Raw genomic sequence first — 27,061 nt, 5'->3', positions numbered from 1 at the left:
TATATTTATATATTTATTCAATAATATTTACTGTAGTAGATGCTAGGGATAGAGAAGTAAACAAAACCAATATGGTCCTGCCCTCATAGAACCTACATTCTAACATAATTAGACAATAAAAGAAATGTCTTCCTTTCATTTATACAATAAGTATTGATAAAGAATTAATTCCACGCACAGCATTGGGTTTTCGCTTTCCTAGCCTTGCCACATCTCTGATATTACTGAGTGTAGAACAGATGACACAAGCAGTTAATCTGATTTAATAAATCCTTTAATTCTCTTGGTAAATACTGGGGAAGCAAGGGGATCATGGAGAAAGAGGGTCCAGAAATAGACTTTAATTCCTTTTTCCATATTCTTCCTGTACTCTTCAATAGAAATACTAAGACAGTTCCTTGAAAAGGAGCAATCTCTGCCTTGCTTAGGGGAAAAATAATTGGGAGTTCCCATGGAAATATCTGGAGTGAATGTGTGTGTATATGTATAAAACAGTCAAGGATGCTTTCTTTCAGGGTGGGTGTCCTGGCCTCTGCAATGGTCATGGTTCAAGGGGGTTAAGAAGCAACTCTCTTCTGCAAGGATATGCATATCTCCACGGATTCTACCATCCAGGAGGCACATTCTCTAGTTCAAAGTTTTCTTCCCCTTTTCTTTGTTGTGATGGTATTTTCTATTATACCCTCAAGTTAAATACTACTTTTTTCCAAAGCAAGATATTCTCTTACAATTTTACATATAGGTTTGGATTAATACTACAGATCCGCACAACATCATAAAGGAGAAACTTACGTATCAAAGACCAAATCAATGAGTGACATCCACAAACTAGAATCAACGGCTTGTGTAATGCTTTAAAAATGTTCCTTATTTATAGATAGCTTAATTGCATTAAGTGCCAAAGAATGTACTGCTTTCTTTGTAATGAGTTTTTCTAGTCTTAGTCTTCAGAAGCTCAGATTCCATCTGTGACAGCAGACTGTTGTAGAATTCGGCTATTAATAGCTGCTGGTACACACTTACTCTGAGCTAAGAGGCGCAGGGCTGCAGAGACAGCCAGATGGAGATAATACCAGAGGGTGACTGCATGGACAAAAATTGATCTATTTTTTTTTCCCAATGCAAAACAGAGAACACTAAAAATGCGACAATCCTGTTTTATTGCAAGCCAAACTCTCCGAGGAAATTTTCTTTTCCTTTGGAATTCTCAGGTCTGATTCTAAATCACATGTGATTTATCACTGTTTCTGTTATTCAAATAACTCCTTACACAGGTTACAAAAACAAAAACATCCAGATGGGTTAACAACTCTGAGTTAGAAAAATGAAATCCAGATACAGGAAATTAGAAATAAAACAATTCAGCAATTATTCAAGAAAAAACTAAAATTTGATCTTGGACAGTCTTCTGCATCAGAAATACTTTCCCAAACACAGAGAAAAACGAACTGAATACACATTAGACATTTCTTTTTAGGAAGAAAAAACCCAAAAAAATCTTGTTTAACGTGATTTAACATGACTACGGTCTTAGTTCATCTTTATTCTAAGGAGAGTAAGAAAAATACATTTCAAGATAAGAGTAACTCAGCTATCAGATTTAATGTCATGTCGTGGTTCTTTGGTGCCAAAGTTTTATAAATATCAACCTTTCTTTTGTTTTTTAAAATGTATACTAACTTGCCAGATGAAGAAGGGAAAAAACTATTTTTTAATATGTGATTCATCACAAAATGTAATAGTTAAATTACATTTTGGCAGGGTACCTTCGTGAGTTGCACAAATGTGAGTTTTATGTTTTGCAGCATAGAAATATTAATGGAATGCTTGTATGCAATGGAAAACAATATCGTTAAACAAATGGCAAGGGATCAGCATATCTGCCTCTTTGGTCTGCAACATGGGTAGAATCGCATTGTTCTCGTGAAGCCAAGCACAGCTAAAGGCGAGAGGTACAGCCTCAGCTAAGATGCTGGAGCTGCCTGGGAACTCTCTGCTCTTACACTTTAAGAATTCCAGGCAAACCTATCTGTGGCCTATTTCATAGAGCTGGCAGATTAAAAAATCCTGAAAATAAAAAAAATAAAACTGACCTAGACAAAAGAGGCAAAGGCGACAGGTTCAAACACATGAGTAAGGAATCCAGGATATCTCAGATTACCCAGAGAATCCAGGATCCGTCCCACGAAACTTCATTTATTCATGTAACTATCCTACCTTAAAGGGAACCTCTCTCTTTTTAAAATCAAAAATAGTCCTAAAATTGTGAGAATCTATTTTTATCACAGGCACATTGGTTAACAGTTTAGGTTCTAGAGTCACACTGCAGTGAGTTCACCGCCTTTGTCTGCATCTTACTAGTTAAATAAAACTGGGCAGGTTTCTTAACTTAAATAAGCCTCTATTTTCTCATCAATAAGAAAGATACAGTAGGATTGTGAGGGTTATATAAGATATTCTATGTAAAACATATAGGCCTGTTCTACAGTCAACACTCGATAGATGTGTCTTCTTCTTCTTCTTTGTCTTTATTATTTATTTACATTTAATTTTTATTACTACCACATGCATGGTGCTTATAAAAGTTGGAAAGATTTGAACGTGAGAAGCTTTGATCAATATTCTCCAGTTCACTCATCTGTAAAACAGAGCTAACCATATCTACCTTATAGGAATGTGAGAACCAAATTAGATAATTTGTCATATTAGATAATTAGATAATTTGTCATATGCTTAACACACTATCTGACACAGGCTAACTCCTATATGGAAATTAGCTGTTATGATTTCATCATAGTCATATCCACTCAATAAGGTTGATGAGACACTTATATGCAATAATGTATATAAAGCTCAACCACAGTGCCAGCACCTTAACCAACATTAGTTTACTCTTCTTCCAGCTTGGTTAGCCACGCTGCATGTATCCCATAACTAACCAAGGTTATCTTCTGTGTATCAACTTTAATATTTATCGTCACGAAGGTCATCAGGTGACTTGCCACCATACTATCATTTTAGAAAGCAACTGAGGGACAGGTATCACATGCTCTCTGAAACTACATAGAGGGGGTATTGTCATCTTCATTGTCATACTTTTGTTACTATCAGAGAGCCATCTACTTAAAACATTTCCAGATACTTCCAGCAGATATTTCACAGGCTGCTGTTGCTTCTTACTTCGTCTCCAGCATTACCATCTCTGAAATTCCCACATTAGCTTATCAAGTTAAACTGCTTTCAACGCTAATGTATCAAGCTCATCATCAAACAGAACACCTTACAGATGTCTGCAGTGTGCAGCGGTTTGAGTGAGCACATTCTACAAAGGGATTTTTAGCTACATTCCTGAGTATCAGGGAGAATTTGCTATGCTACGTTCCCTCTCATGGAATGTTTACTAACTAGCTAATAATTTCATTGTCATCTTTAAGCCTTTCATGAGTCACAGCAAGAGTACACGCAAGGATCTAAGTAAGCAAAGTTCTTAGGCTGCCTTGAAACAAAACCTGTCTGTACTGTCACACCAAATTCCCCCAGCCTGTTTGAACACTGGCAATGGAAACATGGCATTTTCCACCTAGTCTTTGCCTTCAATGTGACAAGGCAGTGTCTGACTTCAGGGCATTCAATGGCTCTGAATTCTTGACATCTCACCTACCATGGGAATGACATGTTAAAACAGTTTCTCCACTCTCCAAGGCATTTTCACGTTAAGCTCTGGTGAATGGGAAGTAATCAGATAGACCACAGAGTGCTCTGTCAAGCAAGCCGTGGGTCTCTCGCTCTCTCTCTCTCTCTTCCTCCCTCTTTCTCTCTCTCTTCCCATCCTCCCCCCAGCAGCACAGCTGACAACTTCAAACATTTATTAATATCGATCCCCTCGTCTCCTAACAATCAATAGTCATTGTCCAAAGAACCAAGTAATATTCAATGTGAAGAACTGTTTTTCACACAATACTGCAGAGAAATTAGAGACGACTCATTATATGAATCAGTTTATCTCTTTAAGATTGAGAAATGGCTGCCATTTCTATCCATATCCCAGGGTTTTAGCTAATGTGGCTCTAAAAAAGTCCTGGTGAAATGCTCTTACTTCTTTTCTGGCTATAGTAATCTATTGTCTAATGATTCCTTGGTAAAATATAATTTACGATATCTAGAATTTTAAAAAGTATACTAGTTATAATTGTTATACATGGCAAATAACTTGTTTGTAATAATAGAAATAGCTAACGTTTATTGAGGGCACACAATACAAGCAAGGTCTTAGGTGTTTTACGTACATAATCCATTTCATTCTCATAACAACTCTATGGAGGTAAGTCCCATTATTATTATTCATGTTTTATACAGATGAGGACACTGATGTTTTGATAGGATGGGTGACTTGACTAAGGTTATAACTAATTAGTGGCAGAACTAGAATTTAGAATCATTCCATCTGAATCAGGAGCCAAAAGTCTTAATACTGCTTTATACTGCCTTTCTTGGTGAAGTGAATTATTTCAAACAATTCTTGTTGTGGTTTAGCTATAAATATTTCACTGTGTCAACTCACCTAACATCTTATTACTCAGGTCTCACTATCAAGGCTCAGACCTCTAATCGGTGCTGTGAATACTACTGACTGCATTGTCCATATGCAAAGCCATAAACCTTTACGATTTTTCAGAAAGTTCAAACCTTAGTTTGTGTTCCAAAACTGGATTTCAGAAATCAGGATAAAAGATGATCTCAAAAATTGGGAAGCTATTTGCCCATTTGTAGATATACTTTAGCAGAAAAAATTTTAATGACTAAAAATAACTCAATTTAGATTTTTTTTTCATATCTTCTATTTATAGAGAAAATAACATTAAAATGCTCCTTTAAGAACATATCAAGAAACGTACTGAAAATTGTGAAATGTGGCCAAGTCAAATAGAAATTTCAGAGACTGGTTTCCCAGTGCCCCACTTTCTGAGGCAGCACCATGCCCACCTCAGCAGGTGAGTGAGCCTCGGTCCCACCCTCACGAGGCAGGTTTAGTTCTGGGGAAGATGCTCTTCTTTGGTTTGTCAATGGTCCACACTGAACCTGGGGTGGAATGACTTCTGCTTTACAACCCTCCTTTTCCTCAAGTCACCAAGATCTGTACAAAACCTTAGAACTCAGCTTATTCCAGCACTTGCAGTCTATAGATGAAGAAACAGCTTCAGGAAGGTGGCAAACTGGCAAAGCCTGGGCAGACTGAGGCCCCATTGCCAGTTCTATGCATCTTCCACCATCCCACACTCTCTCCCCAGCTTAGGCTGAACTGTGCAGATAACCTGTAAAGGATTCATGATTTGAGAACAGAGCTGACAGAACGTCCTCTCTTCCTAATGTTGTTAACCAGAAACCGCCTTACTATAAGGAAAAGAGATGCTGTTGATTCTGCACAGATATCTGTGTACTATGTTAATTACAGCCTAATGATCCGGGTTGGAGTCCCAGCTCCACCAGTTGTAAGCTGTGTGACCTTTGGTAAGTTAAAAAACCTTCCCAAGCTTGGGTAAGAAGGTGGTGATCACACCACCAATCTCATACAGTTGTTTGTGACATATAAATGCAATAATTCATATTTAATACTCAACAATGTGTCTAACATAATCAACACTCAATAACTATTATTTTTCTTATCATTATTATTTTGCCAAATAGTGACAGAAAATTCACTATTAGGTCTACAAGTAATTCTGCCCACCATTCCCTGCCCATTCAGCTGCTAACAAACCTACTGTAGTCAATACACTACTTGTTAAACTCTCAAACAGATGAAAAAATTCCACCTCACTCCTCACCCTTACCACACACATGTCCCCCACCCACTTGGAGTACAAACTCCTCTGAAACCACTTACAATTACACTCTACCTGTGGCCTACCACAGACTTCTCAAGGCTCTTCACTGGGAAATCCTCTGGCTAAGGTGATAAGAAAGGCCCATCCATAACGATATGGTAGGGATGCACTGACAAGTATCCTGTACAAGGGTATTTTGTCATGATTATAACGTTAAGATCCATGACAAGAATTACACCTATTTTCTGACTTCCTTTGTTTAAGGTGCTGAGTTAGAATGAGAGACAACACTTCCAAATTCCAGCTATCTAGACTCCACTTCTATTTTATAAAGTTCAGCTGACCCTGTTCAGCTCCTGAAGGATGCTGTTTGCCTGCTTTCCTGAGATGAATCCTTTCGAGACCACTGTTCTTCCCACTTCTGGACTCTTAGACCTGTCAGGAAGACAGGTGCCTTTGAGGTTCTGTGGCTTTGCCTAATGAATGACAGCCAGATCCCTGTCATTGTAAAACACAAACATCTGTGGAACTCTGAGAACTGCTCCTTGTAGAGACATGTCATTGCCAAAGGGCACAGAGATAGGTATAGACACAAGAGTAGGATTAGGACATATTGATTAGCCTCTGGTTAGATCTTTATTATGTAATTGGCACAATACTATCCTGGGGAAGTAAGTTGACTTTTTGACAATTTGCAGTCATTGAATTTGCCTTCTGCATCAACAATATTGGGAGAACATGTTCCTCTGAAGTTCACAAGGCCTCAGAATATACCTCCTCTTTATCCATCCATCCATCCATCCATCCAACTATCCATCCATCCCTCCATCCAACAAATCTGTATTGAAGACTTGGTGTTGGGTGCTATGAGAACAAATAGCAGCATCAGTAATCATGGTAAATAGTGCCCTGGAGGAGTTTATAGTTTGAAGCAAAAATAATCCATATGACAAGTACAATATATTAGAAAGTCATACGGGGATGGGAGAAGAAAGTGATGTGTCTATAAAGCGGCACAGTGAAGTACTAGGACAGCATGGTCCAAAAGAAGTACAATGTGAGACATATATGTAATTATAAATTTTCTAGTAGCCACATTAAAAAGTAAAAAAAAAAGAGATGAAATATTAACTTTTGTTATATTTTATTTAACCCAATATATCCGAAATATCATTTCTATATATTTAATCAGTATCAAAACATTATTAATGCTTTGTACTAAGTCCCATTTTTTGTACTAAGTCTTTGAAGTCTGGTGTATATGTATACTTATAGCACATCTCAAATGAAATAGCCACATTTCAAGTGCACAGTATGTGTGGCGACCTTATTGGATTAGCACACTTCTAGAAAGTTCAAAAGAGGGAACAATTGCTTCTAGAGTAGAGGAGAATAGAATCACAGAAGTTGATTTATGAGACACGTAGGTATCTGAGCTGATTTCTGGGGTATGTTTGTTCCCCAGCACCATGTCCCACACTACAGTAACAGTGTCTTCCTTCTCAGTGTTTTAAGTCTCTGGTGAGAAGGTTCAATGTTCATATCCCTAACAGCGAGCCTAACAACACCCATCCTGGTGTTAAAGTCTTTATCTGTTGAATAAATATATGAAAGAAAAATAAAAACAGCCTTTTACCACTTGCCAGACCCTGTGTTGGAATTCTGCATACCTTCTCTTTAACACTTAGAATGAATTTGCAAGGAGCCACTAATATCTGCATTTTATAGGAGAGGAAGCTAAAGCACAGAGTGGTTAAATGATTTCCCAAGATCAAAGAGCTAGAAAGAAGGAAAAGAAAGGGGAATGGACAGACAGGCTTAACAAGAGAGAGAACTTACAGAGGGCGGCATGAGGGTAGACTAGACGCAAGGGTGAGCCACAGCACAGAGTTAAGGTGGTTGTAGCAAGAGGGCCCGGGATATGTGAAGAGTCTGCCCTCTGCCTCATCCCCATAGTGTGTGTGTGTGTTATGTACTAACATATTTATGACTAACATATACGACCTAGTTTAACAAATCTTAAACAATTCATTATATATTATCCCTGGGACCTCCATTCTGTCTCCCTTCATAAGGTTTCCTTGAAATAAGAAACAAAGACAAATTTCTAGCTTCCAAAGGCAAAGGGCCTTCTGGGAAGTGAGAATCAGAGAAACTCTAGTCATTAGAAGGTTAGCCCAATCTTCCCCACTCCACCCTCTTCAACATCTCTGAAAAGTGGATATCCACCCTCCCCGTGAAAACACCATCCTCCCCTACGACCATCCCTTCCACTCTTTGACAGGCTGAACAGCAGAAGATTATTCCACATACTCATCTCCAGTCTCCCTCCCTATAACTTCCAATTAGTTAGGAGCTGGCTCTAATTGTGCACCACATGATACTGTTCTTCAGTTCTTCACATGGATATGGCATGCCTCATCTCTTTGATGCTGGTGGGGATAGCAGAAAAGCAAACGTTACTTACGAATTACTGAAAAATGCATAATTTCAAACTGAGTCCTAAAATGTAGGTGCAATTTCTAAAAAATTAAAAATCATGTATTTGTGTCAGCTGGGAGGAAAGTGTAAGAACTAGAGTTTGACCCTATAAAATTTAATACTCTCTCATTTTTACTATAGCTTAGGAAAAAGACTTTTAAATCTGCTGACCATGCTAAATAGCCATCAGCAACTTGCAGACCCAGGATTCTATGGAAAACAAGTCTGCAAATTGTAATGATAAAACAGGATAAAGTTCTAACTTGTTGACTTCTTGGCTGTGTTTAGACAGCCACTAGCCCCCCACCCTGGGGTGGGGGGCAGAGGCAGAATAGAATGCAAATAGTGTCACCATTTCTGCGACTTTATTCACCCTTCTTTCCAAGTGTTTATTTTTGCTTCCTTAGGGTATCAAGGAAGAGCGTGTTCTAACACAATTGTTCTGAGTTGTTGCCAGCAAGTCAAATTTATCTTTAGCATCATCTCTGGGCAAATAGCACAGAGGAAAATGGTGTTTGGGGCCAAATGCTGAAAACTTGAGATTTGTGTTGCTTGAGCTGAAAGAGCAAAGAGCTAAATAAAACGAAAAGCTAATAACGTTGGTTCTATTTTTCTCTATAAGAATGTCTCTTTAGAGGAGAGGAAATAGTGAAAAGAGTACGAGCTTCAACTATCAACAGCTTTGGGTTCAAACTCAGCCTTGGTTAATTGCTGCCCAACGGAGTACTCTTAGATAAACTTAATTTAACAAATATTTAATTGAACGGCTCCTCTGTGCCAGACGTTTTGTCCTCACAGAACTTAAAGTCCAACAAAGTGGGACTCTCTGAATCTGTTTTTACATCTAAAGTAAGAAAATACATTACTATTTGCTGGGCCTTTATGATAATTAAATGAGATAACATATGCAAAGTTACAAAGCCCAGTGCCTAGCATATAGTTATTGCTTCAAAAATATTTCTTTCTTTAGTTTGTCATCAGAATAACCAAATTAATCTCTCCTTTGAGTCAACTGGTGATTTAAAAGTACAGCTCTACTATATAACTAAAAATAAAACCAACAGAGTTCCATCTATCTAGACACTTCCCAAATACCCCAAGTTTGGGAGGAGGTCCATCAACTATGACAGCCAGATTTCAAAAAGCAGTCTCAGACACTAGCACTTCACTAGTCCTACTGTGTCCTTAACTTGGTTTTATGCAAAGTAAAGATAAATCTTTTTCAATTACTAGCAACTATGGCACACGTAGTATAAAAATTAGAACTACAAATAGTGCTGGAATATTAGAACTTATTCACAATTATCTATTGATTGCCTGTAATGTGTGAGACATTGCCATGGGATTACTGTAATAAGAGGAAGAAATGTATCTCTGACTTGATGGAGCTTACTCTTTTTGCGTGTGTGTGAGGAAGATTGTCTCTGAGCTAACATCTGTGCCCATCTTCCCCTATTTTGTATGTGGGATGAGGCCACAGCATGGCTTGATGAGTAGTGCCAGGTCCACACCTGGGATCTGAACCCACAAACCCCAGGTTGCCGAAGTGGAGCACACAAACTTAACCACTATGCCACCAGGCAGGCCCAATAGCGCTTACTTTTAGTAGGAGAGATATAATGTCTGTTCTCAGGGAGAAGAAACAAGACAAAGATATATTAAATGACAGTGGCAAATATGCTATTTTGTAAGCATTAAATTATGAAATAGAGTCTCTCAGATAAGGAATCAGAAGAGATTGGCATAGTCAAGGAGGCTTCTGGGGGAAAAACGTAGGATTCTGTACATAAAGATCAAATGCATCAAAACACAGCCGCAGCTAACTGCAATCATGCCTGCCTTCTCTTTCTGAATGCACGTGTCGTCTCTCAATTCCTTAATTATTCACTGATACAAATTCTACCTGGGTCCCATCTCATCCAAAAGGCAGCATTCACTATTCCTGGGTAAACGATATTTGGTTTAGATATCACTGTAGCATCTTCAAAGGAGGTGTTCAGTCCACCTGGCTCTGCTGCTTCTCCCACCCACTTCCCCAAAAAACGAAAAGAAAAAGAAATGCGTGGGTTATGCACTATTCGCATTTTCTAACTGTGAGAATCTCTCACTCCTACCTCCCAAACTTTCCTGTGGGCAGGAGGTAATCACAACCCAGACAGCAGGGCTGCCCTCCTACCAGCTAGAAATGGAATCAGATCAGGCTAGTAATGAAGAGGTTTGACGTTAGAAAGCTTTGAAAATTCTACATGCTATTTGGACTGGACAAGCTTCAGAGGTGAGCCCTCTGAGACAGGCCTCATCCATATTCCCTAGCCACACCATTCGGAAGCCAGAACAACCGCACTCCATTCTTGGCATGAAATCTAATATCCTCCTCTTAAAGTACTGCACATTCACGCCTCAGTTATGTTCTGCATATTTGTTCACCTCAACTTTCTTCAGTCTTCTAGATTAGAAATGCTTGACTAGCCACTGAGGGATGAACTTCATGGGAACCTACGATCTCTCTGAAATTATAGGGCCCATTGTATGTTTATGGCTTTCTCAGCATTCTTCTCCCTGTAGAGAGGAGCCTTAGCTTTCACCAGATTCTCAAAGGGCTTCGTGAGGGCTCCCAATCCCTGGTCCCCTCAAAAGTTTAAGAGCCTGTATTTTAAATCTACTGGGGTCAGATTTCTATTTATATCATTTCCAAGTGGCTTCACTCCAACCATAACTTGAAAAGAAAAAACAACACACTTGAAAAAAAATTTGTGTTTCTTGTCTGCTAATAACAACCAAGTACTAACTGTTGGAAAGTCTGACTCATAGACTCTAATAAATTAGATTAAAGTAATTTTTAAATGCAGATTTTCCTCAGTTCTAATACTTAAAAATTATCCAGGTGCCAGACTCTGTGAATAATGACCACCTTGGGTCTTGATTGCATCGTCTTTTAGTAGCTATCTAACGACACTTGGTACTCTACTGAGCACTACCCCAGGAGAAGTATATAAACCCTGTTACTTTGAGGCTTACAATCAAATTGCTTTATCAATAAGGGAAAGCATGAAACTGCCCCACCCTCACTCCTCCCAGCAATGATAGAGTACAGGAGATTAGGTTTCAAACAGTCCCAAGGAAAAGGTATTCCCAATGAGCTCAGATCCTATTTCATATCTTCCTGAAAGAGGGGCCTTGTAATAGATTGAAGTAGGATCAGAAAAGCCACTGGTGGTGTCTCACACTATAGAAAAAAGTATAAGTTAGAAGATATCATCTCATTGTCCATTTTGGCCACAACTAACTGTGTGACCCTCCACTTCTCAAAGCCTTAGTTTATTCTTCCATAATTGGGAAACGGTTCAGCTTGCTTCACCTACTTTACAGAGTTATTGTAACCATGAGATAATGATTTCAAAAATAGATTGAAATACCCCAAAATGTGAGACAAATAAGAGATCCTCTTCTTTCTCAGCCTTCTCGGATCCTTGCTCTTTCTACATACACACAAACTGTTGGCAGGACCCCCAGCAAGATGTCACTGCGCATCTGGAGCATTCATTTCAGGAACAGCCCACCACTTATCTGGAAAACCAGAAACCACAGGCACGACAGAAGACCTGCACGCCCAGCACGACTCTGTGCAACTTAATTTTTGAAAACAAATTTGAGATGTCATTCAGAAGACACCCTGGACACTGAAAACATGCAATTCCATTACAAAGAAGAGCTCACAAAGCCAGCTGGGTTTAGCACCTACACTCCTTTCTTTTCTTTTCAGCATTCCACAGTCTTCACAGAACTTTCACATACCTTGTTCCATCTTTCTCTCATTAATAACCTTGTGAGGTGTGCAGAACAAACCTTCTTCCATCTGTCACTTGACTGAATCTTTATCTTTAGCCTACACAGTGATCTGAGGTTAAGGCAATCTTCATAATCAATAAGTCCCTTCTCCTAAAATCCTTTAGATTTCAGAGCACTTAAAATGATAATCCAAATTCTTACTTTCAAAGTCCAATGAGACCTGGCCCCTGCTCACTTCTACAGACTCATCTCAGGCCGCTCATTCCTTCTCACCAACCTTCAGTCATACTCATTTTCTTCAGATTCCTTCAACATGTCACAAGCCTCAGGGCTTTTGCACATGTTGCACATTTCCTCTACTTGATTTACTCTTGCCCCAAATCTTTGTGTGGCTGACTCATTTTCATCCTTTATCTTTCAGCTTATGTCAACTCAACTGAGATTATCAAAAGCAATCCTACCATGGTTATCCAGCATCTCAGTCCCTCATTTGTTTTCATCTTGGCATAATTTATGATTATTTCATTTACTGGGTTTTGTTTTGTACTTGCATGTCTCCTCCACAAATCTCTAAGCTTCATGAAGTATAGGCACCATGTGGTCAGCTCATGATCAGAACTCCAGTGTATAAACCACAGCCAGCTCTGATATAGTAGGCGTTCCACTACCATATAGTGGGCACTTGGTAAATATTTATTGAGTGAAAGAAATAGGCAATTTGAGCATGTACACTAAATTCTGTTTCCCACGTGCATATATTAAAGCAGAAATGCTGACTAACTTGTTTAAAAAAGATTTCTTGACTAAGAGTTTGGAAGCTCTAGACCTGTGCTGTCCAATGTAATAGCCACTAGCCACATGTGGCTACTGCACACTTGAAATAAGGCTAGTCTGAACTGAGTGCAAAATATACATAGGTTTTGAAGACAACATGAGAAAAATAATACAAATTATCTAATTCATAATTTTTATTTTGATTACATGTTGAAATAATATTGTCAATGTACTGGATTAAACAAAACATTATTCAAATTATTAAAATTAATTTCACCTGTTTTATTTTTAATGTGGCTACTAGAAAATTAAAATTACATATGTGGCTTATATTATATATATATTATTTTTTTTAAGTTTTTTGGTGAGGAAGATTGGCCCCGAGCTAACATCTGTTGCCAATCTCCATCTGTTTTTTTTCTCCCAAAGCCCCAGTACATAGCTGTATATCCTAGTTGTAGGTCATTCCAGTTCTTCTGTGTAGGACGCCACCACAGCATGGCTTGATGCTTGATGAGCGGGGCTAGGTCTACACCAAGAATCCAAACTGGCAAACCCTGGGTTGCCACAGCAGAGCATGCAAACTCAACTACTTGGCCACAGGATCAGCCCCTTGTATTATATTTCTATTGGATGATGCTTCTCTAGAATACTTCCCTATGCACTCCGCATTTCAAAGCTAATCTGATTCTCATGTTTATGCTTTTTTTTTTTCAACTATCTATCATGGTATACATTGGGGGTGGAAAATATGTAGAAGTTTCAAAGTCACCGCCTAAAATTCTTAATGTTATCCTACAGCTTTTTTTTTTTTTATCTAACGTAGATATTAGGCAATCATCCAGGTATCATACACTATAATACATCAGATTCCTGGGCAGAAAAAGATCTTCCTAAAATTGTACGACCATTATTTGCCCTATTGCTAGCCTTCGAATTCTTTCACTCTGCTTCCAGAGTTACGATAATAATCCAGGCTACCACGATCTCTCACCTGTAAAACTGAACTGGCTTCCTAACTGGTCTTCTACCTCCAATTCATGTCTTTCAAACAGCCAGTGATCATTCTAGAGTGTCAGTCTTATGTTACCTTCCTCCTTAGAACACGCCTGCAGTTTTCCATTGACTCCAGGATAAAGTCCACATCCTTAATCCAGTCGTCAGTTCTGGACGACTTACCTCTCCTCTTCGTCCCTCCTCAGACTCCACACTCCAGCCATTCTGAACTCTCTGAAGTTCCATAAACGTGCCATGTTTCCTTTCACTTTTGGACATTTGTTCCTCCTGCCAAAGCCCACACCCACCACCCTCTTTTTATCTAGTCAACGCCTGCTCTGTTCTCCGTGTAGGGTTAGAGAAGGCCACTGTGTCTGGCACGTAGGATTCAAGGGGAGGGCACATTCTGGCCTCCAGGAACCTATTCCTTGCTGCCACCACCACCACAGGAAGAGAGATTATGACACGCCAGGCATGTGCTAAGCACTCTCCATGATTATCCTGTCCAGTCTTCACCGTAAACCTGTGAGAAGAGCAGCAGCAGCAGCTTACATTTATCTAGCACTGTGTGCCAGGACTTGGTCTGAGCATTTCACATACATTATCCCAGACCTCACAACAGCTCTCTGAGGTAGGTAGGTCCTATCATTATCCCATTTATTGATGAGGAACTGAAGCCAGATAGGGTTAGTAAAGCACCCAGCTCCACAGCTGGGGGGTTGAGCTCCTGCAGTTTGACTTTACAGCCTATATTGACTTTCCCCAGGTTTTATCACTATTTCAGAGGTGAGGAAATAGAAGATCAGAAGGGTTAAGTAACCTGCCCAAAGTGCTCAAGTCAGGATTTGAAAGACCAGTCAGATGCTCCATTATGTTTCTCCCCATCACTCTCTATATATCTGGCTTCCTTCACTAAAGTGTAAGCTTCTTAGTCTTTAATTTTTTTGTATTTTTTATAATAGACTTTATTTTGAAAAAGTTTTAGATTTACTGAAAAACTGAACAGATAGAACAGAGAATTCCCATAGGCTTTTTACACAGTTCCCCCTATTATGAACATCTTATGTTAGTGTGGTGCATTTATTATAATTAATAAACCAATATTGACATATTATTATTAACTGAAGTCCATAGTGTAATTCACATTTTCTCAGTTTTTACCTAATGTCCTTTTTCCGTTCTAGGATCCCGTCCAGGATACTACATTACACTTAGCTGTCATATCTCCTTAGGCTCCTCCTCCTTGTGGCAGTTTCTCAGACTTTCCTCACTTTTGGTGATCTTGACAGTTTTGAGGAGTACTCATCAGGTATATTATAGGATGGTCCTTTATTGGAATTTGTCTGACTTTTTTCATGACTGAAGATCACAGAGGTAAAGTACCCTTTTCATCACATCATATCAAGGGTACCTACCATCCATGTGACTCCTGGTGTTCATGTGGACCTTAATCACCTAGCTGAAGTAGTGTTTGTCAGATTTCTCCTCTGCAAAGTTATTCTTCCTGCCCCTCCCCCCTTTCCAAACTGTACTTTTTAGGAAAAAGTCACTATGTGCAGCCCATACTTAATGGGCGGGGAGCTACGCCCACTTGTTACGCTCCTTCAGCCTGGGTCATCCATATAATTCATTTAGAGTTCTTCTGCATGGGGGATTTTTCTCTCCTCTCCCATTTATTAATTTATTCAATGATTTATATCAGGTTGAACTCATGGATTTTTTTTTAATACTTTGGGATATAATCAAATACTACTTTATTTATTTTGTTGCTAAATTGTTCCACTTTAGCCATCAGGAGCTCACCTGGCTCCTGTGTCCCTCTGACACACTCCCATCAGTGTAGGCTTTTTCTTTTTCTTTTTCTTTTCTGAGCACTTCCTTACTTTTCGGCATAGGGCTCCAGACTCATCTTGTATATTTCCTTCCCTAGTCCTAGAATCTGACATTTCTCCAAGGATTCCTGGTTCCTTTTATTGGAGAATGGTTTTAGAAATCAAGAGCTGGGTGGTAGTTGTGCTTGTTGCTATGGGATATCGTTTCTTTTAGGCTCTCCCAGCCGACACAGAAAGAAATATATGTATGTATACAAAACTGTGTGTATACACATACTTATAAATATTTCTATATGTAATTATGTTTATCTACACAAACTTAAACCTGAGCTCTTACTGATGTCTCCAACTCTTAATTCACCACCACATGGATCATTCCAACCTCCTGTTTTTGCTTATCTGTAAATTCTCACTCAAACAGTGAGAAATGACTGTAAGCTTCCTACAGGCAGCATTAGCGCCTTATTCACTGCTGTATGCCAAGTATAGTGCTTGGCACATATACTGCACATGTTGACTTACGGTTGAGTTTACCCAATAATTTCAGTTCTGGAAAGGACTAGAGATAAATTTGCAAGTGTTACCAAACACAGATTTGAAAGACTAAAATCACAACAATTTATTAGGGCAACAGTACAAGCGGGTGCACTAACAAAGGTCTGATTTAAGTGTGTTTTTTCAACTCTGTGAAGAAAAAATGACAGTAATACATCTAAGCCACGCGAATAGGATTCAGGCTTCCCTGAAAAGGATTCAAGTGCCATAAAATGGTTTGTTTCTCCACAGCAATTTACATTTATTTAAATAGATAATAGGCATAATCATTGTCAAAATCGAGCTTGTACCCTGTATAATATCTTAATATATTCTCGAAGTTCCTGACAAACAGGCGCGAAGCCGTGGCAGATTAGTCTCTAAGTGGGGGATCACTCTAACAGCACAGCAGAAAAACCAATCTCACACTTCTGGGAAGGAAAATAAGACCTGGGTAAAGTACAAAGGGAAAGGTGCTGAAGTGATGCATCAGCTAGAAGGGGACCTGGGCTCCAACGTGACACTCTGCTTTAATGATGCTAATTTAGGTCTGGGGAAGCGTGTGTGCGTGACACAGGAAATCTGAAGAGGTCTCTATTATACCACGGAGGAGCGCATCCTGAATCTCTTGGAAGGGTATGTGCTTTAGACGGGGAATGCCTCACATGGGCATATATAATGCAGATTCTGTGTCAGTTTCATATGAACAAATCTCTTGTCTCCTTAAATCTGTTGTGGATCGTTTCCAATCTGTTCTTTTGCACTGCAGCCCAAATGATCTTTTTGAAAAACAAATTTGGTCACTGCTCTCCACCTTCCCCACATTTAAACATTTTAACATTTCCCTTTGCTCCTAGGATAAAAAGCAATAAGGCCTAATATACCCTCAAGACTCTGCAAGATGTGGCTTCTGTCTGGTGCCCACCCCGTGGGAACATTAGGCACATGGGTCACCTTCCACTTCTCTGAGCACACTCTCCCTCTCCTTCTACTGCTACAGGCCCTTGGACATGCAGTTCTCTCTGCCTGGGTCATCCTTTCATTTCCTCTTCAACAGAGCTAACTCCTACTATGGCTTTAGCATTTAGCACAGTCACCCTTTCACCAGGAAGATTTCTCTGTCCATGTCCAACTCGTATTACACACATTCATAGCACCACAAACTCTTCCTTTACAGTGCACATCACAGTTACAATTGTACATTTATTTCTGTTATTCTTTGATTAATGTATTTCCCCAGAGGGCCTTGCTGCTCCATATTCCTGGCACCTAACCCCATGCCTGGCACACAATAAGTGCCCAATAAATATTAATTGAATAAATGAATGAAAAATGATCACACCATGCATCCACACTATGGTTAAGGCTTTCCTGAACATTAAATCTCCTCTTTGGATTCTGAAGATTATGTCATTTCACACCAGAAACTTGACTCGTCACCCTTATGATAAGTATAAGAAATATCACTGCTAGGCTTTATTAGTTTCCAAAGAGAAACAGGAGGTCCCTTTTATCATATGGGTCACTAATGTGTTGAAATAGATGCTTATATGGAAGTGGACATAAGGGGACATGAAAAAACAATCCTATCCAGAAGAGGTCAACTATGGTGCTGATCATCTATTAGTCCTAATTCTTAAGATCACTGTTATCAAGTAATTTTGCTTTATTTCACAATATCCCAATTGCCTCTATTGGTTTTCAAGCTCTAATGATTGTGCCTGGGCTTCATTTAACAAATATTTACTGAGCATATATATATAACTTGCCAGGCACTGTGTTAGACCTTGGGATACATGCTGAGCAAGAGACACAAGGTGTTTAACTTCTAGTGGATGAGAGAGCCAACAAAGACTGATAGCAATTTCCCATTAGTGAATTTCAGATTAGCGTGTGATTAGTGCTGCTAAGGAAAGAAGCCATGTTCTATGTGAATAAGATCATTCCCACTGTTTCAGCACAATCTTAAGTGATCCAAATGCCTCATGGGGATAACCTGCATCATTACTGTTCTGTGGTATCAAACAGATCATAGTGTCTTCACTTGATAAAGGATTAAAGGATTTTGTTTTAATGTCATGGTCTCCCATAGGATTTAAATGTATGCACTTCCTTGAATTAAATAAAAGACTAGGCAAAAGACAAGGTATATCTTTTCTAAGGAGTCACTATAATCCCTCAAAAATCTCTATTGTCAGTTTAGATGTACCCAAAGAATCAAAGTGCCTTGTTCTCTAAGATGCATATCTCAACAGAGCATCTGTTTCATGCCAAGAGTTTTTCATTTGGTTTCAGTGATAAGTAATTCAAGGAGTAGTTAGTGGTACAGAACATCCCAAAGACATCTATGGAGAGATTGTAAATTTTGCAAAGATTGAGCCAAGACTCTCTTGATCACCAATATAAACCTTAAGGTGTAGGATAGTGTCTGGAGCATAACTGGCCTTCAATAATTATGTGTTAAATATTTGCTAAATGAATGGTGATACTTTGAGAAAATTAGCCAGTTGAAGGATGGGACCAGAGCGGAGCTGAAAAAGAAAAGTGAAAATTGAAGTGGCTCACTTACCAAGAGGAAAAGCCACAGAAAAAGCACACCAAGAACAGCACTCTCTTCATCCCCTTTTGACAAAGACTGCAGACTTATAAGAGGTCGGTCAGAAAGCTGGGAGAATCTCAGTAACAGACAATGGCAGCCCGAGGTGCCATGGCTCAAGACTAATGCTCCAGCCCGCCGTCTCCAATGGAAAAGAATAACCAGCAGATTGATAAATTCTTCTGCTTACACTCTTGAACAAATAAACTAATTGCATCTTTGTTTTTAACCTAACCAATCATAGCTTGATTACAAGTCATTAGTGACCATTAATACATGAAACTGTTTGCATTTCACTAGTCTATCTGAATTACACAGTCTTTCCTTTCACACTAGCTCAATTAAGCTTCCAAAGGGACCCGCCCCTCTCCCCCCCATCGGGCCCCAAGCGAGACTTAAACAAACTAACAATTAGCCTCCAGAAGTGAACTACGATGCAAAAGATTTATTATTTTGCTTCATTGTTGACCTTCCTGTTGTAGAACCAGCTATTCCTTTCGTAGTGGAGGCATGCTCTTTGTGCCCAGAACGTGCAACCGCCTCTCCCGGAACATTTTCAATTATTCCCAATGGCTGCTAATGCCTTAGCTAGCAAAATGGACCTGCTTGTGTGATACTAGTACAGACAGTCCTAAGTTCACAACATATGGCTGATTAGAGTGCAGATAAATGCAAACAGCATATTGGGGATTGTCAGAAATAACTAGGTGACAGGAACACAGTCTATTTGGCAAAAAAGTGGAGGCAGGGCACAGAATATATATACATGGTCAACTGGGTAGTCCAGAATTTTTAAAAGTCCATATGAGGCTTTTGACTATCCTTATTAGAAGTCAAGATTCTTGAACAGAAGTGGATAATTGCCAAGTCTCTGTCATTTTGTGCTGAGCAGTCATGGAGGGGTATGGAGTGACTGACAGATTAACAATCTCAAAAATGTTTGAGGACTTTCTAGCACAGCAATTGCCATTTGGGAGCAAACCCATGGTCCAGCTCATCTAATGTTCTGTTGCTTCAAAAAATGTCTCCCAGGGAACACCACTTTTGACTACTAACGTGCTGAGGCCATGGAATTAGAGGAGCGGCTAACAAGGCAAGTAACAGCAGCCCATATATTGTTGAAACCATTTTCACTTTTTATTCTAGGCCAGGTGCTGAGCATGTGACTCACGCCTGAGTTCAATAGGCACAATGATAGTATAGTGTTCCATGCAGTTTAAAAAGGACTTTCAAACGAGTTATCCCGGTCATCTGTATATCAGCCCTAAGAAAAAGTTAGATTATTAACAGCATAGTAATGATGGAAAATGCAGGCTCTAGAGGCAACTTCTTTGTTTTCGAATCCTGGCTTTTCTACCTACTAGCAGGGTGACCTTGAGCAAATTACTTAGCCTTTCTAAACTTCACTTTCCTCATCTGTAAAACAGAGATAACAATGGCTACCTCATAAGGTAACCATGAAACTGAAACAGGCAATTAATGCATGGAAAGTTCTTAATATAAATTAAACATGGCATATAATAAGTGCTCAAGAAATATTAACTGCTATTATTTATCTCTTTCTCCTCTTTCACCACCACCACCACCCACCATGGCCATCATCTCTGTCACCACCACCATCACCCAAAGGAAGGAAACTAAATCACCAAAATAGAGTCTTTCCTCAAGTCACCCAACTACTAAACAACAAACCCACTATCTTCTGACCACACCATTCTCCCTACCTGGAACACTTTTCATTCCTCTTCCCTTCAACTGATTCCTTCTCCTCATCCTTCAGGTCATGGCTTAGCCATCTTCTTCATGAGTCCTCCTCTAAGCCCTCTTACATCATCTTACAGCCCCTTGTCCTTCTTCCATTGCAGAACTTCTTATAATTACCTGTTATCCTATCTGTATCCCCCACTACACCCGGAGTTCCTTAACAGAAGAGACCAAGTCTGTGTCCTACACCTTTGCATCCCCAGTGCAGAGCATAGCACCAGGAACATAGAACATGCTCAATAAATACTTAATAAGTAAAACGATAGATGGCAGACTCTTTTTATGTCAATCTGCCACCACATATTAAAGAATTATTTCTCACTGGAGCACACTTTGGGAAATCATAGATAGCCATACATGGTTTCATGCCTTAAACTGCTATGAAATAATCTTAATCTCATGTTGAAAACTCAAGGGAATCTTAATCAAATTCTAATGGATTCCATTTCTGAAGAAAGTAGCTTAATGTATGAAGATAATACCTTGAAGTGACTCTTAAATTATGTTAACACACACACTCTTATTCATTTCATACCTCACACTTATTCACGAAGCTAGGCACAATGCTTACATAGTCACCAACCGCTTAGCATTTTGAAAAGGGCACCATTCCTTGTACTTCGAAAGGATTTTCCAGAAACATTTGGACTTGATGAGGCACAGTGAAAAGCAGGCACTCATCCTTGCTATTCTTCCTCACAACAAGCTCTTAAAATTCTGACTCTGAACTATCCCTTTCTCACTTGCAGCTTTTGTGTTTTTGGAAATTTTGAGTCTGACATGACACAGACCAGAAAAACAAGACCAAATAACAAAATACTTCAATCTTTCTTCTCTTGGTCCCTCTTGGAGGAAGGACAGAGGGTCTGAAAGTCGGAAGGTTCGGGGATGTCCATTCAAAGCCTATCTAGTCTCATTTCATTAAAGTCCTGTCATCGAGGGTAAAGCAAATAAAACTCAGACACCGCCCCCCCTCCACCGACGCCCCAATCAATACTACACTAGAATGCATTGAAAATGTTACTTGGTTGGTAGAAATGAAAGAAAGGTACATTGAAATCACAACAGATATAAACCCTTTATTAAAATAGGTTAGAAAGTAACACGTAAAATTTTCTATAGCAAGGAAAGAGCTGAACTCCACAAACACCCCAAAGTATTATTTAAAAACAAACCCTGCTCTCTCATCATCTTACAGAAAAACACGCATTAAGAAATATAACTTGTGTGCAATCTATACAAATGCATAAAGCACTAAGGTTGCATAGTTCCCTTGGGACACGAGTGCCTGACACATCCTTATCCAAAGGCTGATGAAGAATATACATAAACATATATACATATACATATATAAATATACACAGCTGCTCTTCATTTTCGTCTCCCTTTAAGTCTTTGACCACATTTTTAATTTTATTTCCCTATGATGAATACTTGGATATGTTTCTTTCCCCATTCCTTTTCTTAAAAGGAGCTTTTCTCTTCTCAATGTCATACTCTTTGATACATCTCAGAGTTCCTATCTACCTCTGATACAAATTCCACCTCAGGGAAGAATCTCTGATGATTCTTTTTCTTAAATAGAAATATACAGTTCTTTTACACTAGAGTTTATTTTCCAGCGCCCCAAAATACAACAAAATGTGGAGGCTGTAAAGCTCAATAGTCTCACCACACAGTTTCAAGAAATGAATATAAAAGGCTAGCAGAGGTCTTCATGCTACCTCATCCACATCAGGGGGGACTAAGGGGTTATACTGAAAGGGCTTCCAAATATTTATACAGGTTAGAAGTTACTGTTTTTCCTACATAGCCATTTCTAGGTTGGCTTTTTAATTCTAAATTACCCATTTAGTGAGAGCCTTTATTCTTCATCATACACAAAGTAAGAAGCCCATATCGTCCCCTTCTTCTTCTCCTGACCCCAGGACTTTTCTTTGTTAGAGCAGTTCATATATCTGTCTGGCTCACTAGCCTATTCTACATACCTGTCTAGCATCTAGAAAGCATGGTCTCTGTTGTCAAGCCTAATGTCTCTCTCCTTGTAATTTTATAACCAGTCATTTTTTGTCATCACTGTGTAACAATATTCCATCAAAACATGTTCTTAGTTCTTAAAATAATAAGTCAAATGATGCTTCCTATCTACACTTTCTTTTGAAAATGTGAATTAATTGATTTGGGTCCCACAGAACAACATTTAAGCAATTGGAACTATTCAGCACTTCCATATTGCTATTTTATTAAGAATAGTAGGTATAAATAATGATACTAATACCTTTATTTCCATAGGTGCTTTCATCTGAACAATTCATGCTTCATTATTGTGCCACTATTCTCTGTCTTGGGTTCTCCCTTGGCTCCTGTGACAAACACAGGGTTCAGATCCAGACTCCATGAGGTAGTGATGCTTCAACTTTTGGTAACACACAGGTGCATTATACACTCCCAGATCCCCCTACAGTCTCTTTGTGTGAGGTTGCTCCTGGCCTGTCAAAATCCAGCCTAATAAGGTGACGAAATCAACACCACAAAACCTTTCTGTGCTTCAGCCTCCTCAACTGAAAGTGGAGGTTTCAACTGCCTTCGGGTTTCAGAAGGCAGTGGTTCTCAAAGAGTTGCGCTGGACCAGCGGAAGCAGCAGCAGCAGCACCACCACCACCTGGGAAACCGTCAGAGGGCAAACATTCAGGCCTCATCCCAGACCTATTAAATGAGAAACCCTGGATGGAGCCCCAAAATTTGTCTTTAACAAACACTTCCGGTGATTCTAATACACATTAAAGCTGAAAACAACTGCCATAGGGAATCAATCCATGGAGTTTTGAGGAGGTTGGGGTGCTTAAGAGCTGTCTTCACATAGTTAAAGAAGGGGGTCATGTGCATAGGACACTAGGCTTTTGAGGTAAGTCTTCATAGTGTAGGGCTAGGAGCAATGGGTAAAAAATCAGAGACTGCTCTGATACATAGAACAACTTTTAAGCAATTGGAATTATTCAGAAATAAGAGTAGGTCATCTCATTGGTGGGAAGGGGCTCCCTTCCTCTCTCTCGAAGTGTTCAGAGGTACAAGGTTATACTTCAGGAGAACCTATGAATAAGGCAATATGATAAGAAGTACCAATAATAGAGATGCAAGGTTTTTTAGAAAAACAAAATTAAGCCTTAATAGGAAGCTTCAATATACCATTATATAGAAAGAGAGGTTTATAATTAATCTCTTACCATTAATTTTTTACTATCTCAAAGCTCTTACCTTTAAAAACTATCCTACTGATGGTGCACAGAGTAGATAATGGATTCTAATCTCCTAATGCTTTATTTCATACTCAGCAAAGGGCAGCAGTTGGCTTAGACTCTCATAAGATTCCATTATTATTATATGAGATTTTATTTATTATTTAAAAGGGGATCAATCAGCACCAGCGAGAACTGATACTGGATCAAAGATTAAGGTTGATGTGTTAACTTATTTCTTTGTCTTATAATCAAAACAACTGTCTTTTGACAGTAATGATTATGCTTTAGGACATACAGATAACTGTATTAATACTAATGAAAATACAGCCTAATATTATTTAGCAGTTACTACATACTACGTACCTGGGACTGTCCTGAACATATGACATACATGTCATATTTAATACTCACAACAACTTTAGGAAGTGAAGTATTATTATCCTCATTCTATAGAGGAGGCGCCTGGGCTTAGGGAGGTTGAATAACTTACCCAAGGTCACAGAACTAGCAAGTGGTAGAGCCAGGATATAAACCTACTGGTTTCCAGAGTTAGTGTTCTTAACCACTTATGTATATTTTTAGTATAATCCTGAACTCTATGGATTTGGAGGGCAGAAAGAATGCACAGTCCAGTGCAAATAATACTTCTGACCCTTTATAGCTTCTAGAAATACTAAAAACAGCCAAACAGCCACTTAATGAAGGTTTAATCTATGTTGGGTTCTGAACTAACCACTGTACAACTACTGTCTCACTTAGTGCTCACAACCATAGGAGGCAGTTATTACTATTGTTCTGATTTTACATATGGGCAACTACAGTTAGAAGATTTAAGCAATAAGCCAGTCTTAATAAAGAATTGCCTGCTTACATAATTAAGTGGAAACAAAGCAAAAGATGTACACAGCACATAAAAACCACTTAGCAAATGTAGCTCCCCTGCCCTTACATTATATTTCCAGAGATAAGGAAGGTGGTGATGATGATAAATCCATTGTCTTTCATATCTGTTTTCTTACTTCTTCCAAATGGCAAGTATCTGTGTGTTAGATGTTTGGGTGCAGTACGCAGTCATGAAATGGAACTAAGTCCATTGGCTTCTCCATATTTTTATGATCAACAAATCCTAGTTCTTTAAGGTTGTACCACTGGCCAGGAGTATGGCCCAAGAGACTCTTCTACTTGGCCATAGTAACAATGAATGGCCTTAGGAATGAGACATCCCACACTGAGCCCTACAATCAAAGAGCCATGGCACTTTCTCTACCCAAAGAACCTTCTCCTAAGGATGTAGGTGGCCAACATCTTGCAGAGAGAGTCAGCAAGAATGAACACCTTTTTCCAAGACTGCAAGACTTGATCTAGTTGGGAGTTCAATGAAAGTTGATTTATTTAGTATTCTAATATCATGGAAAGAGCTCTATTTGAGGCATCACCGTCTCTGGATCTCAGTCTTGTCTCCACCACAAACCAGCCATGTGACCATGGGCAAGTTGATTAGCTCCACTGGATCTCAGTTTCCCCAATGAGGAAATGAAAAGAAAGAATGCTTACTCTCCAAATTTGTTGTGCATAGTAGATAAGAGCTGTGAAAATACTTTGCAGAAATATAAAACCCCTTCACAAGTATAAGATGGCATTACTATTTTATGTAACTTCTTCCTTGCCTAAAATTTGGCTGCTAATGTATCAACCTGGTTAGCCAAGTTGGTTTCCTGACTAATTTAAAAGGCAAGAGGAAGGAAGGGGGACTATTTAAACTGATAATTATCAGCTGTACCAAAGAACAAATAGTTCTAAGCAAAGAACTATTTGCTCAGTTGCTTTGATGGTTAAGAGGGATTCATTTCCAATGGCCTTACTTCCCTATAAGCCTGGCAAATCCCCAGATCAGTGAATGTCATTAAGAAACAGCCTGAGGAACCTTTCTGTGAAAGCAAAAAGGAATATCACCAAACCACTATGTCACGAAGCAGGACAGAGACACTCTCAGTAGCTTAACAAAGGGAGCTCAATGTATTTTACCAAAGATGCCTTTGGGTTCCTATTTGGATTTCAAGGTATCCAGTAATTCTCCCTTGCATGTCTACATTAGAGAGTAGAATTGAGGAGACTAGTTGCAAGAGCTGTGAAAGGGGATAGTGTGAAGGACATTTTTATGCAGAGAGGAAAATAAAGAAATTCCATCTGGAGTTAAATTTGGAGAGATGAATAAAAGATAGTATTTAGTACGATGATTGTTTTTATGTCTTATTGGAAAGATTCAACCAAGAGATTCAAGAGCAAAGAGGTACAAATCAAGGAAACAATTCCTCGGTGCCTTTACATTTATCTTGGACTATGGTTTCCCTCAAGTAATTTGACAGATTAAAATGGTTTTGTGATGTGACACCATCATCCTGCTCTCCCTATTACAGTTCTTAAAATATTTTGTAGGTCAACACGAACAAGTAAAACTAAAGATCTTAAGAATAAATTTTCCTTGGGTCTGTATTTGTAAAGGCATATTCATCCTTTCAAGTCACTAGTTGTGGGGCTATAAAGCTGATTGTTTGATTAATCACTCAGACTTTGGCTCTAGATCATCTTATGAAGTTTACTTTCAATATACCAAAAACAGAGGTTATGCAGGTTGCTTAGATCATGATCAACGACTGGGAAGGAAACCAAGGCTCTTCAGACATAAAACATGCCATACTTTCCAGAGCCAAGACTATCTCACAAGTGTATGTTGGTATTTCCCTGCCTGTGTTTCTCTGATAAAACATACCTATGCTCTGTCACTAACAGCCATGTCACAATACACCACACCGGACTACCTGCCCCCATGTGCAGACCTCTCCAGTAGGTCTAGTTGCCACTAATCCACTGATTAAACATTTTAAGACTGGCTTTGGCAAAACATGCCAGAAATTCCTTCAGGGTAATTAAAACCACCTTCTGTATCAATAAACACAGACTGTGAGATCCTTCATGTTCAGAGGGGTGGCTCTGACACGTGGGCTCTAGGACATTTATTCTTAGATGGCTTTTCCATCATTGCAATTGATTTTCACTGACTCCTCCAGACCCTTTCCCAGCCTCCTTATGAAATGATTGGCTGAGGTCAGAGATATCATCTTACCTTTATTGTTTCAGCCAAGACACAGGACCAAAGGGGCCCTGAACCCAAGGACAGAGCTCATTGCCAAAGCCCTTTCACCAGACCTACAGGTACCAGCTTGAATGGGA

General features: G+C 39.1%; 1 protein-coding gene across 6 annotated transcripts in view; it reads right to left on the bottom strand.

Annotated features, from left to right (window-relative positions):
- PPP2R2B (protein phosphatase 2 regulatory subunit Bbeta) overlaps window positions 1–27,061 on the bottom strand; it is a 435,701-nt gene that overhangs the window by 223,991 nt on the left and 184,649 nt on the right. Inside the window, exon 3 of one of the 6 annotated variants that reach the window (XM_070517249.1) lies at window positions 22,870–22,954. The exons of the other annotated variants lie outside the window; for them this stretch is intronic. Within the exon in view, the coding sequence (XP_070373350.1) occupies window positions 22,870–22,906 (37 nt within the window). The 5' untranslated portion in view covers window positions 22,907–22,954. The remainder of the gene's footprint in view (window positions 1–22,869; window positions 22,955–27,061) is intronic. 6 annotated transcript variants of the gene reach the window in all.

This window comes from Equus asinus, chromosome 9 (assembly GCF_041296235.1).
Source record: "Equus asinus isolate D_3611 breed Donkey chromosome 9, EquAss-T2T_v2, whole genome shotgun sequence".
Classification (NCBI taxonomy): Eukaryota; Metazoa; Chordata; class Mammalia; order Perissodactyla; family Equidae; genus Equus; species Equus asinus.
This window is presented reverse-complemented; position numbering and strand designations above follow the sequence as displayed.